Raw genomic sequence first — 13,862 nt, 5'->3', positions numbered from 1 at the left:
AACATATCAGAGTGTTGATACCGTGAGTTTATTGTCATGCTAGATGGTGAAAATCATTCATGTTTGGAGTTCTTTTTAGTAAATAAATAAAGTCTCTATATTTATTTTTGTGTTCCAGTAAAACTTCCCAGAGAAACAAGCAGATCGCTATGGGCAGGAAGAAATTCAACATGGATCCTAAAAAGGTACTCCGCTGTGTTATTTCTGCGGTTTGCAGTTTTGTCAAAGCTCTGAAGCTCTTAGCAAAACCCACCACAGCCTTTAAAGTGTCAGTAGCCTTGAAGCGAGTGTGCCGGACTGAAACGCAATCTCTTCACAGCTGTGAAATCTTGTCGTGATCTATCATCCCACCATGATTTGAGATGAGCAGTCATCCTGCTTTCTCCTCCTCCTCTTCCTCTCCAGGGAATACAGTTCCTGCTGGAGAACGACCTTCTCCAGCACACTCCAGAAGACATCGCTCAGTTCCTCTACAAAGGCGAGGGCCTCAACAAGACCGTCATCGGGGACTACTTAGGCGAGCGGTAAGACAAAGCGTCTATCAGGCCTAGAGAGAAAGTCCTCCTTACAGGAGATTTACACCCCCTCTGTGATTAAAGAAGGAAATTATGGACTGGATTTACTGATTAAAGAGGGGGAACATGATTGACCCCTTTCTAACATAAATCTTGGAGGCAGCGTAGGCGTGTTGGTCTATAAGTCTGCCCAGTGGGACTTATAGCTGGTAATAAAACCATCATCCAGCTTTTTATATCTCAGGTCAGACTGCAGGATAATAAAGAAAGAGACAAGTTGTGACAATGCTGTAACGCAGTAGCTGTCTCAGATAGCTGAAAGACTAGTGAGATGGATGGTGCTATTTTAACCGTATAGAAACACAGGAAGTCCACACCAAGACATGGAAGCTGATAGAAAACGAACAACAAAGAAAACTGTCCACTAATAAACCCTGTTATTTATTACTGAGCCAGGGATTTGGGGGGGTTACCTCCATTTTTTATATACAGTCTGTAGAAAAAAGGCATTAAAGAGTTTTATTCTGTCATTGATATAAAATCTAAAATGCAAATATCGCAAGAAAAATCTGAATCTCAAACATTTCTATGCTCAGCAATGCTCAGCTGCCTGCAACCAAGACCTAACAACAAGCATATGCCCCCAAGGAGCCAATATAAAATACAGGAAATCACATAGCACCGAGCGCAGACTCTGTCAGGTGATGGTGTATCTGCAGGTGGTGAATAAATCCTCAGCTATTTGGACTGGCTGCATTCCTCTGATGCTGTCCCAGCTGGATTTGGTGCTTTGTTTAAACTGCCATTTGAACAAGCTTAATTAAAAGTAGCCTCTTTTATTGCCAGTGTTCAAGCTTATAAATGGATTCTTTTTATTTTCTGTGAGCGCAGAATGTTTAATTGGTGACAGAGCATTTTAAAATAGCTTCAAATAGACTATCTGCTCCACCGCCTGACCCTTTGCCCTTTAGTCCATGCAGGAAATTGCATCACCAACGCGCTGCATTGGCTTACACGAGTAAAGGTGCTGCTTGTGCATCAGCAGACAGATGTAGTCTGACAATAGTAAATCAATGAAACACACGCTGAAAGACAGGGGGGGTTGGGGGGGGCTCTGAAGACTCCTTCTATTACTAACAGGCTTTATTCATGGAGGATCATCAAAGCGGCCATCTACCCACTGGAAATCACACTAAGCACAGGATGGGGGTTTGCACTCAGTAATTATCACTAATTAAGCTTATGCAAGGACCAGGAACCTATCATTACATGCTGAGCAGAGGGGGGGAGGAAGAGAAGGAAAATAGAGACAGAGATGGTGGAAAAGGAAAACAACTAGGAGACGAATTAGTACTATTATTATTATTATTGCACACTGAGGCACGGATAAATGTAACCTTGCATGTAACTCTCACGGGACAGGAGTCCATTTATTTGGCTGTAGATGACAGCCGAGCGTGCACTGTAATCACAAACGAGACCGAGAACTACAAATAAGCAAGAAAAAAAAAGAAGTCATTCTGAGAGTAATTCAAAGAGTGTTTGTTGTAGGTTTCTTATAAGCCAGCACTTTCAACCCTTCTACAATTTCTTTCCACAAAAAACAAAAAGCTAAGTCTTTAAAATTCCTGGTTTGGTTTCAACAATATACACAATACAGAGACTACACAGGGGTCAGGATCGTGGAGCCCGGTGTACAACAAATATGATCAGAGAAGCCGTGACCGCAGTCTGAGAGCAGCTGCTGACTTTTTCCTCTGAAAACCCTCCAATGGCCAAACAAAACTCTGACAAAGAGGAGCCTGTACGGGTTTGGTCCTTTTTAGCTGTTTTTCATCAGTCAAATGCACCGTTTACCCCCATCCTCCCCTCTGCGGTGGAGAGAAACGCACTATTATCCAGCTGTTTCAATTGCTTCCAGACCCTCACAGCGTCTGATATGAGCTGGGGCACAAATATGAAGGGAATGCAACGAAAAAAGGAGTTCGGATTGTGAAACGCCTTCATGGATTAATATGATTTCCCCAACCTGTCTAGGTTTACATAGTTTTCAGGGTTTTTATCGCCATTAAACGTTTTGTATTTTCAAAGAAAATGATTAGCTGTTGAATGATACTGTAAACTTGACTTTTACCTTCTTTGTTTTTTGGGGTTTTATTGCTTTCTCCAGGGACGACTTCAACATCAAGGTGCTTCAGGCTTTTGTGGAGCTGCACGAATTTGCAGACCTAAACCTCGTCCAAGCACTACGGTCAGGGGAGCGATTAACTCAAATATCGAGCAGGAGGGGGGGATAATAATTTCAACAGTTAACTGCATTGTGCGAACCCTACGCCTCGTTATTGCAGGCAGTTCCTGTGGAGTTTCCGCCTGCCCGGCGAGGCGCAGAAGATCGACCGTATGATGGAGGCCTTTGCTTCGCGGTACTGTCAGTGCAACCCTGGAGTTTTCCAGTCGACAGGTCAGAGGCACAACATGTGTGTGGTGTGGTGTAAACCAGTGATTCCCATGTATTCAAGACTTTTCAAATCAAATCTTTCAGATTAATAAACTGTTCTTTTGGCATCATTTTTTTTTTACCCCAGCGGTAAATGAAAGGAAAATGTGAAATCCAACACACAGAAATCATCTAATCTAATGTGCCTGCAGATATACTGCCTGAGTGATGGCCTGTTTTTATTAATGCATTTCAACCATTAAGCCATAAGAGTTGCTGTAACTAAAGCTCAACAAGGATTAACCAGATTAAAGCAAGTTACATTGGAGCTTATGAGTAAAAAACCAATGCATTATTCAGGGAGGCTCAACCTGTCCTGAGTGATACATAGTGTTGTGGTAAACAAAGCCAGCAGCTACATCTGTCAATAAATAATGTAAAAGGTTTCACAGGAACCTTTTGTGTGCTATACCATGGCTGGTGTATGTGGTCCCATTTTAGCATTTGAGCCAATCCAAATGCTGAAAAGTAAAAGTGCTTGGTGATTAAGCTACATGCTTAAAAGCCTCTTTTTTGATACATGAAGTTTTTGTATCATTTACATACTGGACATTCCTGTGGTAGACGTTTCCCCAGCCTGTAACAGAATCTGATGATAGGCAGGTGGGAATTTTTATTATGTGTGTGTGTGTGTGTGACAGTCGGTACGTGTGTGGGTGCACCGGCTCCTGTTCATTGACGTAAACTGCGTATCAAGACTGGGGAAAAACACAACACGACCTCAGGTTTTTAAAAATTCCCACGAGCAAGCGAAACCTGGGTTTCGTCCAGCTCGACAACATGGCATTCGCCTCGCTTCAGCACCTTTTTCCCTGTGGTGAGTTTGGTACAGAGGTCCTCATTTGCAAAGTAGCAGGGAGACAATAGACGGCGCTGGACAGCCAGAGCCAAAGTGTGTCAGTGAGAGGAGACAGACAGACGGGAATGAATGATTCATTTACAGGCAGCCACTGGCCCGTGTGAGTCTGCGAGACTGTAAACGCTTCGTTCCTCTGCAGACACACACGCGCCTCTCTCCCTCTTGTGCACACGCTTTTTAATAAATTGTAATATTCTTTTTTTTATGTAACCAAAATTGATTAAAATCATTAACAGTGATAATTGTATATTAACAGCAGCGATAAATGTGCTCACTGTGCCTGGACATGGGCTTTTTCTAATCCATTGCATCGCGCCCTTTCCATTTCTCTGTCTCAGACACCTGCTATGTGCTGTCGTTCGCCATCATCATGCTGAACACCAGCCTGCATAACCCTAACGTCAGAGACAAGCCCCCCGTGGAGCGCTTTATCTCCATGAACAGGGGGATCAATGAAGGGGGAGATCTGCCAGAGGAGCTTCTCAGGGTGAGGATTTGTCTGTACCAAGTGTGTGGCGCGATGATTTAAATGTGCGATTGCCCTGCTGCACGCACTCCATACAAATGAGACATTTAATTTACTAGCTTCCCCTGAACCACCACTCTCTCTCTATGCAGAATCTTTACGACAGCATCAAAAACGAGCCCTTCAAAATCCCAGAGGACGACGGGAACGATCTGACGCACACCTTCTTCAACCCCGACAGGGAAGGCTGGCTCTTAAAGCTCGGTATGTATGGGGCGCCTCAGAGGTGCAAAATTAACCTTCACCATGGTAGTTCATGTTGGTCATGTTGGTTGCAAACGTGTGCTGTATTTTTGTTAATAGATTAGACAGACAGACATCACATAGTGAGGTGCCACAAAAAACTACAAAAATGGTGCCTATGACCAACGAATGACGTTTGCCTGTTACCGCTGTCGCATGCGAGCATGCAAGAATAAATGTTAAGCACCTAGGGTAGACTGACTCGATTAAATATTTCACCAGATTCACTCCAGAATAATTAAACCCTTGGAGAAGCAAAATAATAGCAAATGTAGAGGGCTGGGGTTGATCGTGCTGAAGGTGGAAGCATGGCTGAGAGGATCGATGAGAGGTGGGTAGGCAAGGAGTGGAGAGTCGAGCAGGGAGAGCTGCTGTGGCTGATGGTGCGAGACAGATTTGTGGGCAGCATGAGCTTCAAACACAGGGGAGACTTGGTTGTCAGGCAAGTGAGATCACAAGGAAACAAAGAGCTAGGCAAAACTAAGTTGGCCTTGGCAAAGGGTTTCAAAGGAAATTTGTGGTGCACCTGCAGCATGTCTGTTTTTGTCTTTATCCATCAGCTTGTGACCTCTCCTCTTTGTTTTGTCTACTATTCTCTTGTCCTTTTATAGTAATCTCTGCATTTTCTCTCTTCATCTTCCTGCCATGGTGTTTTTTATCTCTCTTTTTTTTTCCTCCCATGTTTTGGTTCCTCCCTCCCTCTCTCTGACCTCTGTTTCACTCTTCGTTCTGCTATTCCATTTTGCTCTGTGATGGCTGCTCCCTCTTTAAATCTCTGTATTAGGAGGAAGGTAACACTTTGTCTTCATTCCGCCGCTCAATTCATCACAGAGCGCCCTCGTTCTGACACTGGCTGCCATTATCTCCTTAGCACAACAGGCCCTTGAACATGCTGACCTGCTCATATAATTGTGTTGTTGTATCATAGCTGTAAATGGGAAAATAAGTGTATAAGCAATGTGATGTGATGGATTATCTTATTTGAAGTTAAGTCAGAGGTCAATGATCTGGCTCATTCTGCGTGGGGATTGGCTGTATTATTCCTCTTGTGGCTACTGAGAAGGTACAAGGGACACAGCTAAGCTCGTGCTTACGAGAGCTCTAATTTTACTCAGTTTTTCTAAGATTTCTTGCCTTTTTCCATACCAAAAAAAGCTGTATCAGCTGTAGCATTAGCTTCAAAACCTGCACACAACGATTAGAATCCTTTCTGCAACTTCACTGAAAGGAAGCATAAAATTATATAACAGCCATGAAAATATCAGCAAGTACCCCAAAAGGTTAGGCCAAATTACTCGTCAATAGAACGTCAATTCTTTGTAGATGCCAGGAATCATCGTGATTCATACCGATTAGCTGAACGGGTCATCTCATGCTCTCTACCACTTCCCTGCACGTCACACATCTCCTGCTCCTCCTGCCAGAACACGCAGTCGTGCTCGGGCTTTAGTGAATGTGGCTGCTTGTGTCTGCACTGTGGGAATGCGTACCTACGGTTGCGTGGCTGGTCATGCAGCGAAACATCAGAGAGAGCCTTTCCCTTTCTTCATTGTCCTCCATTTGTTCCTGCCCTGCAGGCTTTATTACCTCCCGCTCATTCAAGGATTTCTCTGTCCTCTAGCAAATGAGCTGCACTCACTAGACTGTTTTAAATCTTTTGAATTCTTACAGCAGTATATTGGACTCTAATCTAATCACAGCTACATCGACCTCAAATGTTTAAGGAGTTTTAAGGAGCAACGAAGCTCCTTAAAACTCTTGATTTATGTTGTGCTGGTAGTCCCAGGCACAAATAAGGTGAATTAAACAGGGAGGTGTAAATTTAACTCATTGACTTGCCTGAGGGCAGCACAGAGGGTGGCGGTTAGAACTGTTACCTCACAGCTAGAAGGTCTAGGCCATCTGGCCGAGGCCTTTCTGTGTGGAGTGTGTGTGTGTGTGTGTGTGTGTGTGTGTGTGTGTGTGTGTGTGTGTGTGTGTGTGTGTGTGTGTGTGTGTGTGTGTGTGTGTGTGTGTCTTTGGACATAAAAGTGGGTTAAGTTAATACTAAATTTCCTATTGTTGTCAATGTGTGCAAACAGTTTTCTGTCTCTCTGTGTTAGCTCTGCGACAGGCTGGCGATCTGTCCAGGTTGTACCTGCCTCGTGCCCTATGGCAGCTGGGATTGGCTCCAGCCCATCCATTCATCCACCAACTCAAACTCTTATAGTTTAATCATAGCAACAAATTTTCATAAAAACTACATTTATTTGAGCTTTCTGTAAACAAAACAAACTGATGATGGCTCTGTATATTAAGTGTACATGTGGTTCCCTGGACTGCAGCAGAGTAAAACTTCTGTTTCGTTAACTAGTCCAATAAATCATACTGGGTGTTAGGATGATAATCTGAGTCACATAAGCGTTACGTTATTGATTACATCAGTGACAGCTGCTTTGTGCACGTTTCATCCAGTCAGCAAACAAGTTATTATGAAGATTATATGTTGACATAAGTCCCATTAAGTTTTTATTTTTTATTTTTTGATTACATAGACAAATTGTTTATCATGTTGTTGATGGGGTAATTATCAGGAAATCCAATAATCCCAATAATCCATTTTTTATTCAATGACAGAGCTAGATGGACAGATTGTGGGGAATTCCTTATATTTTGCATTAATGCATTAAAATGTCGCCCTATGACAGCTGGGATAGGCTCCAGCGCTCCCCCGCAACCCTGAAAAGGACAAGCAGGAGCAGATGCATGGATGGATGCATTAAAATGTTTCTAAGACTGTCACTGCAACAATCACAGGCCATTATTTATTTTTTTCTGCTGCTTTCTATTTAAAAAGTGTCAGGCTTTTCTCAAATCGGGTCATGGCGCTGCTTCTCTTAGCTGTCGCATGTATGCGTTCGTATGTGTCTGTGATTCCTCCTGGAGGAGAAACACCTTCATTCCCCTCCAGACCATTGCCCTTGCAGGCATCGGTCTCAAGGGATTGAGGGATAAGGGTCTGATTCGGTCTTATAATGCTGGGAAATGTTGATTAGAACCAGATGTGGAACGTGGAACAAAGCAGGTTAGCTTCCACATACACAAACAGATTCACCTCTTCAGTTTACCCTCATACGCTGTTTGTTTCTCCCTCGCAGGTGGCCGAGTGAAGACGTGGAAGAGGAGGTGGTTTATTCTGACTGACAACTGCCTCTATTACTTTGAATACACAACAGTAAGTAGGCAATTTGGTGTGTGCACGTGTGTGTGTGTCAGGACAGAATTTGACCATTTCATGGTGCACAATGGTGAAGGTGTGCTTTGCCAATTCTTAAAACGTAAAACCTCTAGTGACCGTGAAAACGTATGCACAAGTGGCAAATTTATGCAATTTATATGTAAAAACGACGTATGTTCACACACCGACCTCGATCTATATTTAAATCCACAGAAAATGAAACAGTACTTTTTATTTGAAATATTATAATTAGTCATCATGTAGATGTTACGAGCCTTGGTACCTTCGGTAGTTTATCGGTTAAGTTTAATCAATATTAAACCAGTTGTCCAGGTGGAGTTTGGGAACAAACATGCAGACATACATATAATCAATCATCATGATGCTGGTGTTAAAATAATCTATGCTAAGATAATCAGCTAATTGCACTGCAGTCATGACTTGGTTTTCAATATCGGTGGCCAACTCTCAGCAGAATTGCGAGTAAATATAATCTCTAAAATGTCAGACTGTTCCTTTACGAATGCATCTGTAATAAATTTTCACATTATTTTAAAATATTTAACCCAGGACTGTTTAGTACAGTTTTGTGAATAGATATAGTAGAGACGGATTAAACAAAGGGGCATCAGATTAGTCTGTCACACACACATGCGCGCACACATATTGGCACTGGTCTGTGCCTTCCAGCTTTGCTATTTAACAGATGCCGCCCCCTTGACCTAAATGAACCTCACTCCAGCAATTAACATGAGACATCATAGGAAACATCTGCAAAGTCTGCAACACACATCTGGCCCTGCTAAGCTATAAGCCAAGTGTCTCCCTCAAGCCCGCGACCATGAATCCCTCAGCACATACAAACGCCTTCTGTGGTGGGGGGCATACGCAGAGCCAGCTGTGAGCAGCTCTCCCAGGGCATTTCCTCCCCCCACGCTTTGCCACCTTATTAGAAGGAAGATGACAAGCAGGACATGGGGCTGTTCCTCAAGAGCTCTCCCAACACACACACACACACACACACACACACACACACACACACACACACACACACACACACACATCTGGCCCCGCAGACACAATGGGGGGATGGAGAGAGTCGGGTTACATCTCCTTTGGGTGACCAGGATGAATAAAAACCTTCAAAGTGCTTTAATCGAACCTTGATTTTTACTTGGATGCATTCAGACTTAACATAAAGGTAAAAATGGCACCTAAATAGCAAATGTGTTGCATCAAAAACTCTGGGAAAATTTTGTGACACACATATTTTTGAGGTCTTGTTATTTGAAACTGCCTTTAGTAAAACTCCACACTAGAAAACAAAAAGTACTAAATGTCTTCAATATTACCAGTGATGATAAAAGTGTGAAGGTTGTTTGCAATTACATTTTTACAAATTCTTGTTTTGTTTTTTTTAATGAATCATATTCTGTCCCACCAACAAACAAGACAGCCAGCATAGCCTGTATATGAAAGATGGATAATTTAAAAAAAATAAATAAATCACATTTTGGTTTTTGTCATTTTTCGGAGGATCTGGCTCAGAAACACTCATCCAGAAGCATCATGCCCTGCTTTATCATCTATTTTACCATAATGGTTCCATAATTTATAGAATAACATCATATTATATCAATCATACCTGAAACATGCAACTGAGACCATAAACTCACCGGAACGGTGTTTATTGAATTCATAAATCAGGTTAGCAAATAGTTAGTTTCTGTCCAGACTACTTTTTAAAAATTGGAGGCTACATCCATCTTTTATATACAGTCTGTGACTGGGTCATGGCAGCCACAGCACAGCTACAGCATAAGGCTAAAGGTGTCACAGGTGATGTGACAATGATCCAGGCGGATCTTTTGTCACTGTGACTTCATTTGCACATAGATATGATTATTGTAAATGATGTGCATGCAAATGAATAAGTGATACTGAGGACTGTTTTTCTGTGTCTCTTCAGGATAAAGAGCCTCGTGGGATTATACCTCTGGAAAATCTTAGTATCAGAGAAGTGGATGAGCCGAGAAAACCTGTAAGAAACACCTCCTGTCCCTGCGAATAAATCCTCATCTCATTTAAATTTAAATACCTTTGCACTGCCAAAAAAACAACAACACACAAACAATGTGTTCTCGGATTCTTTCATCATGTAAATCAACAGTTTCATGATTTTTCTTTAGAACTGCTTTGAGCTCTACAACCCCAACCATAAAGGTCAGGTAATCAAGGCCTGCAAAACGGAGGCGGATGGACGCGTCGTCGAGGGAAACCACGTGGTGTACAGGATATCTGCCCCCACCCCGGAGGAGAAAGAAGAGTGGATCAAATCCATCAAGTAAGAGACGCTGCGTTAGTGTGGATCCATTTACACTGAGAGGGCACTTAGCCAACGCCTGCCTGCTCCCATGTGGGACTTTCTCATGTCTGACCTTGACTGTGAGAAGCCCACACACACACGCGCACACACATACACGGAGCTGCGAGCTTAATCATAACTATGCTTGAGGCTTGAGTACACACACACATGCAGACTGGTGACTAACTGTGACTCATTTTCTCACACTTCCATGCAGATAACACTCGGAGGTGATGTCTGCTCTGCTGGATAAGCACACTTGCCTTTGATTAGCGTGCAACAAGAAAGGGGGGGGGGAACACACACACCTGCTCAGACTCGGTGCACTGCTGTACACTTAAAAACATAATGACAGTTTTAATGCATTCCCATCCAAACACTTGTTAAACACAGAGAGGAGTGGAGGTGCTGCTGCAAATTGGACCCACTGGGTAACTTTCGAGCATGCTGGTTATGATCGGCTCTGCTTCAGTGCGATCAATATCAGGCGAAAAATTGTACTGCTGAATCTTCCCCGTGCCCCGATGAGATTTAAAAACCCTTGGTGTGGAGAGATGTTTGATGAAAGTGGGGAAGGTTTAAGGGTGAGTTACTGGAATCTTATTTTGGTGAGCATGGCCTGGGGTATGGTTAAATAGACTGAAAACTGCTAATTTTCTTGGTTTGGAAAATTTCACATGGGATGGGGGGGGACTGCTGGCTTCTCGTGGCTGCACATCATGAAGTCTCCTCCTGTCACTTTGGCAGTGGAATGATTACACATTAGACTCAGCGGGGCAGAGCTGTGCTGCCGCAACCACACTCCGGGGCGGCAGACTGTCCTGTGGTCAGCAGATTTCACACAAGCACGCGACTACACACACACACACACACACACTGTCCGGCCCTGATTCAACCTGCAAGGCTGGAAACTACTGTTGTAGAAACTGTTCTGCACTTGCACACATGTCAGCCGTCATGTGGTGGGAAAGCGGCTAATTACTCAGCGTTATTCCCATCAGCAATCTGTGACTCCGCTATAGAAGTCCAAATTAAATACGCCGTGGTTGACGAGCAGCTGCGTTAATGAAAAACTTGAAGTTGTAATTTTTACAATTTTATGGCAGCTCCGTATCACATGTGCGAGGTGAAAGATGCTCATTGTGACAAACCCACACATGATTCACACTTTAACCCACAGTTCCTCTTTGCTTCGTGAAGCGTTGGAGCTTTTTTTAGCTCGTGTTGACTTTACAGCCCGCAGCTCATTTTGGTTCAGTCTCTCACCTTCACAGCACAGCAGTGCTTAATGCACGCAAAGTTAGCAACTACCTCACTGAAATATTGGACAAGAAAAAATGCACATCAACTTAAAAGCTCATGAACTTGCAGCATGTCTGCTCCATCCTAAAATTCTGTTACTCAATATTTGACTTCCACTGAACTAAGATACACAATTATCAGTCGCACAGATTTCTAGCTCAGCGAGTGTGTTGTTTGTGAAGAACAGCGTTCAGAGGTGTAAGTGCCAGATTTTGGTGCTGATGAACTTGTAGATGGGTGATTTATTTCAACTATACAGACAAAACAGGATGGATAGGATAGAGATATCCAGTTCAAGGTGACAGGAGGGGCTGTAGCCTGCCCCAGCTGTCATGGGGTGAGAGGCAGGGTACATCCCGGAAAAACCATCAGCCTGTCGCAGGGCTGACACAGACAGACTAGATAGAAGCAGTTTTGCTGATATTAAAAATAGGTGTTGTCGTTGTTAAATCTGTTCCTTCCTGTCCTCCACAGAGCAAGCATCAGCAGGGATCCTTTCTACGACATGCTGGCCACCAGGAAGAGGAGGATAGCCAACAAGAAATGATGATGACTCACCCTCACTTACGTCAAGTGCCAGCAGCATTTCTGTCATCAGAGGAATCCTTGTGTGTATGTGTGTGTGTTTAAGAGTCTCAAAGGCGTCCGATTCATACGTTCTCCGTCAGCCCTGCGGGACATGCAGTAAAACATATGGGACTAACGTGGATCATCCCTACTTCTGCCTGAAGATTTGTCTGCACCTCAGTTCTTGGCTGTTGGGAATTAAAGATTCAAATTCAGTCTGCTACAGGCAAAAAATATAATAAAAAAAGAAGGTAAATTCTCACCACACTAGACGACGATGGAGAACAGCATGAGGACTTCATGTAACTGGAGATAGCCATAGCTGTAATCATTAGTCTTTTCAGCATGCCCTAATGTGAGACTACACCCTGCTGGACACATAAGGTGCTGCAACACATTGGGAGGATTTGAAAGCTGAATGTTCAGCTCCCAGCCACTCAGACCAACTTGTCTGGTCTCAGCGTTTCATTACCTTCACCTCCTTCGACAACTGCCAACAATATTTTGTAGATAATTCGCAACTACAGAAAGCCTCAAGCTCATCAGTCAGCTGGTCTGATTGATGTAGCCTTTAAGTGACTGTACCTGTATATGCAAACATACTCGTCCATTTACGATATTTCCTTTTTAAAGGCAAACCAAGTCGTGTGTAACGAAGCCCGCCAGCAGTAACGCATCATATTAACTCACATAGTGAAGATCCACCTCTGCGATCGTTTTTGTATTTATTTTCTCATCTTTTCACAAAAAAAAAGCAGCCCTCCCCCCGACTCACATTATGCATGTATAGTATATAATTTACATACCGTTTTGTTTTTTCTGTATTGTGTTCACGTAGTGTGGAAATCATAATGGCTGTAGCCTTTACCCGTTCATTTTCTTTTCATTTTTAGTTTGACAGCTAACAAGTTTACAATAGTGGAAGAGGGTCATTGTGCAGCTTCCCCTCACACTGTTATTACTGAGGTTCAGATAGTATATGTAATATGAAAGAGAATTAGGACAAACCCTTTCAAAATAAGATACTGGAATTTGCTGGAATACGTGTGAATGCTCTAACTGGAATTTTGAGAACCGTTTTCCCCAGACAGATCAAACCGCCCCACAAAGCCAAAACTTTCCTCACGGGCGCAGCTTTCAGCTCTAAGCACGGTTTGGCGTTTGTGCGGGAAAACGGCTCTCGAATACTTTGATGTACACTTTGAATAAAAAATACATGCTGATAAGAAAACAGCTTTTTGCGTGCATGTGAATTCAGCGAGCAGTGCTCGACTCACCAAACTTACCAGGTCTTTGGTTATTTCAAACATGGATACAGTGCTGTGAGAAAATTAGAGTGAGCTGAGCCCAAACAGCTAGAAAAGTGTTTGTATGTAACAAAAACCTGAATACATAGGAGTGTCGTTAGTGGATCTACATTATAATTTAACCGTAGTGGAAGGTTTGCTCAACAAGAGTCTCATACAGTCTAGTCTATATCATACAAAAGCACACAGGGGCTTTAAAAAGCAAAATCCCTGCAACTCATCTCAATCAGCATTTTTTCCCCATTCATTTCAATGCAGCTTGTAAACAAAGTCCAAGACCAAGAACAAATTACAATTTCTGACATTAACAAATGTATTTTAAGGCGTTTACCTTATACAATGTATAAATTCGTACATGCTAAACTTAAAGGTATAACAGCAGTTTTTCTTCCAACTTTTGTCTAGAGTTGAAAAGGAAAAAAAAACAAGAACAAAAAAAACAACCCAAAGCATATTCATCACTG

The 13,862-nt window shown here is 42.8% G+C and overlaps 1 protein-coding gene across 1 annotated transcript in view; it reads left to right on the top strand.

Moving 5' to 3' along the window:
• LOC308391393 (cytohesin-3-like) overlaps nt 1-13,801 on the top strand; it is a 35,034-nt gene extending 21,233 nt beyond the window's left edge. Inside the window, exons 4-13 of the mRNA XM_080874020.1 lie at nt 119-185; nt 406-524; nt 2,686-2,766; nt 2,864-2,976; nt 4,210-4,358; nt 4,490-4,601; nt 7,778-7,854; nt 9,827-9,898; nt 10,047-10,201; nt 11,999-13,801. Of these exons, the coding sequence (XP_080730146.1) occupies nt 119-185; nt 406-524; nt 2,686-2,766; nt 2,864-2,976; nt 4,210-4,358; nt 4,490-4,601; nt 7,778-7,854; nt 9,827-9,898; nt 10,047-10,201; nt 11,999-12,071 (1,018 nt within the window). The 3' untranslated portion in view covers nt 12,072-13,801. The remainder of the gene's footprint in view (nt 1-118; nt 186-405; nt 525-2,685; nt 2,767-2,863; nt 2,977-4,209; nt 4,359-4,489; nt 4,602-7,777; nt 7,855-9,826; nt 9,899-10,046; nt 10,202-11,998) is intronic.
• Nucleotides 13,802-13,862: the final 61 nt, after the last annotated feature.

Source organism: Rhamphochromis sp. 'chilingali', assembly GCF_963969265.1.
Source record: "Rhamphochromis sp. 'chilingali' genome assembly, chromosome: 22".
Lineage (NCBI taxonomy): Eukaryota > Metazoa > Chordata > Actinopteri > Cichliformes > Cichlidae > Rhamphochromis > Rhamphochromis sp. 'chilingali'.
This window is presented reverse-complemented; position numbering and strand designations above follow the sequence as displayed.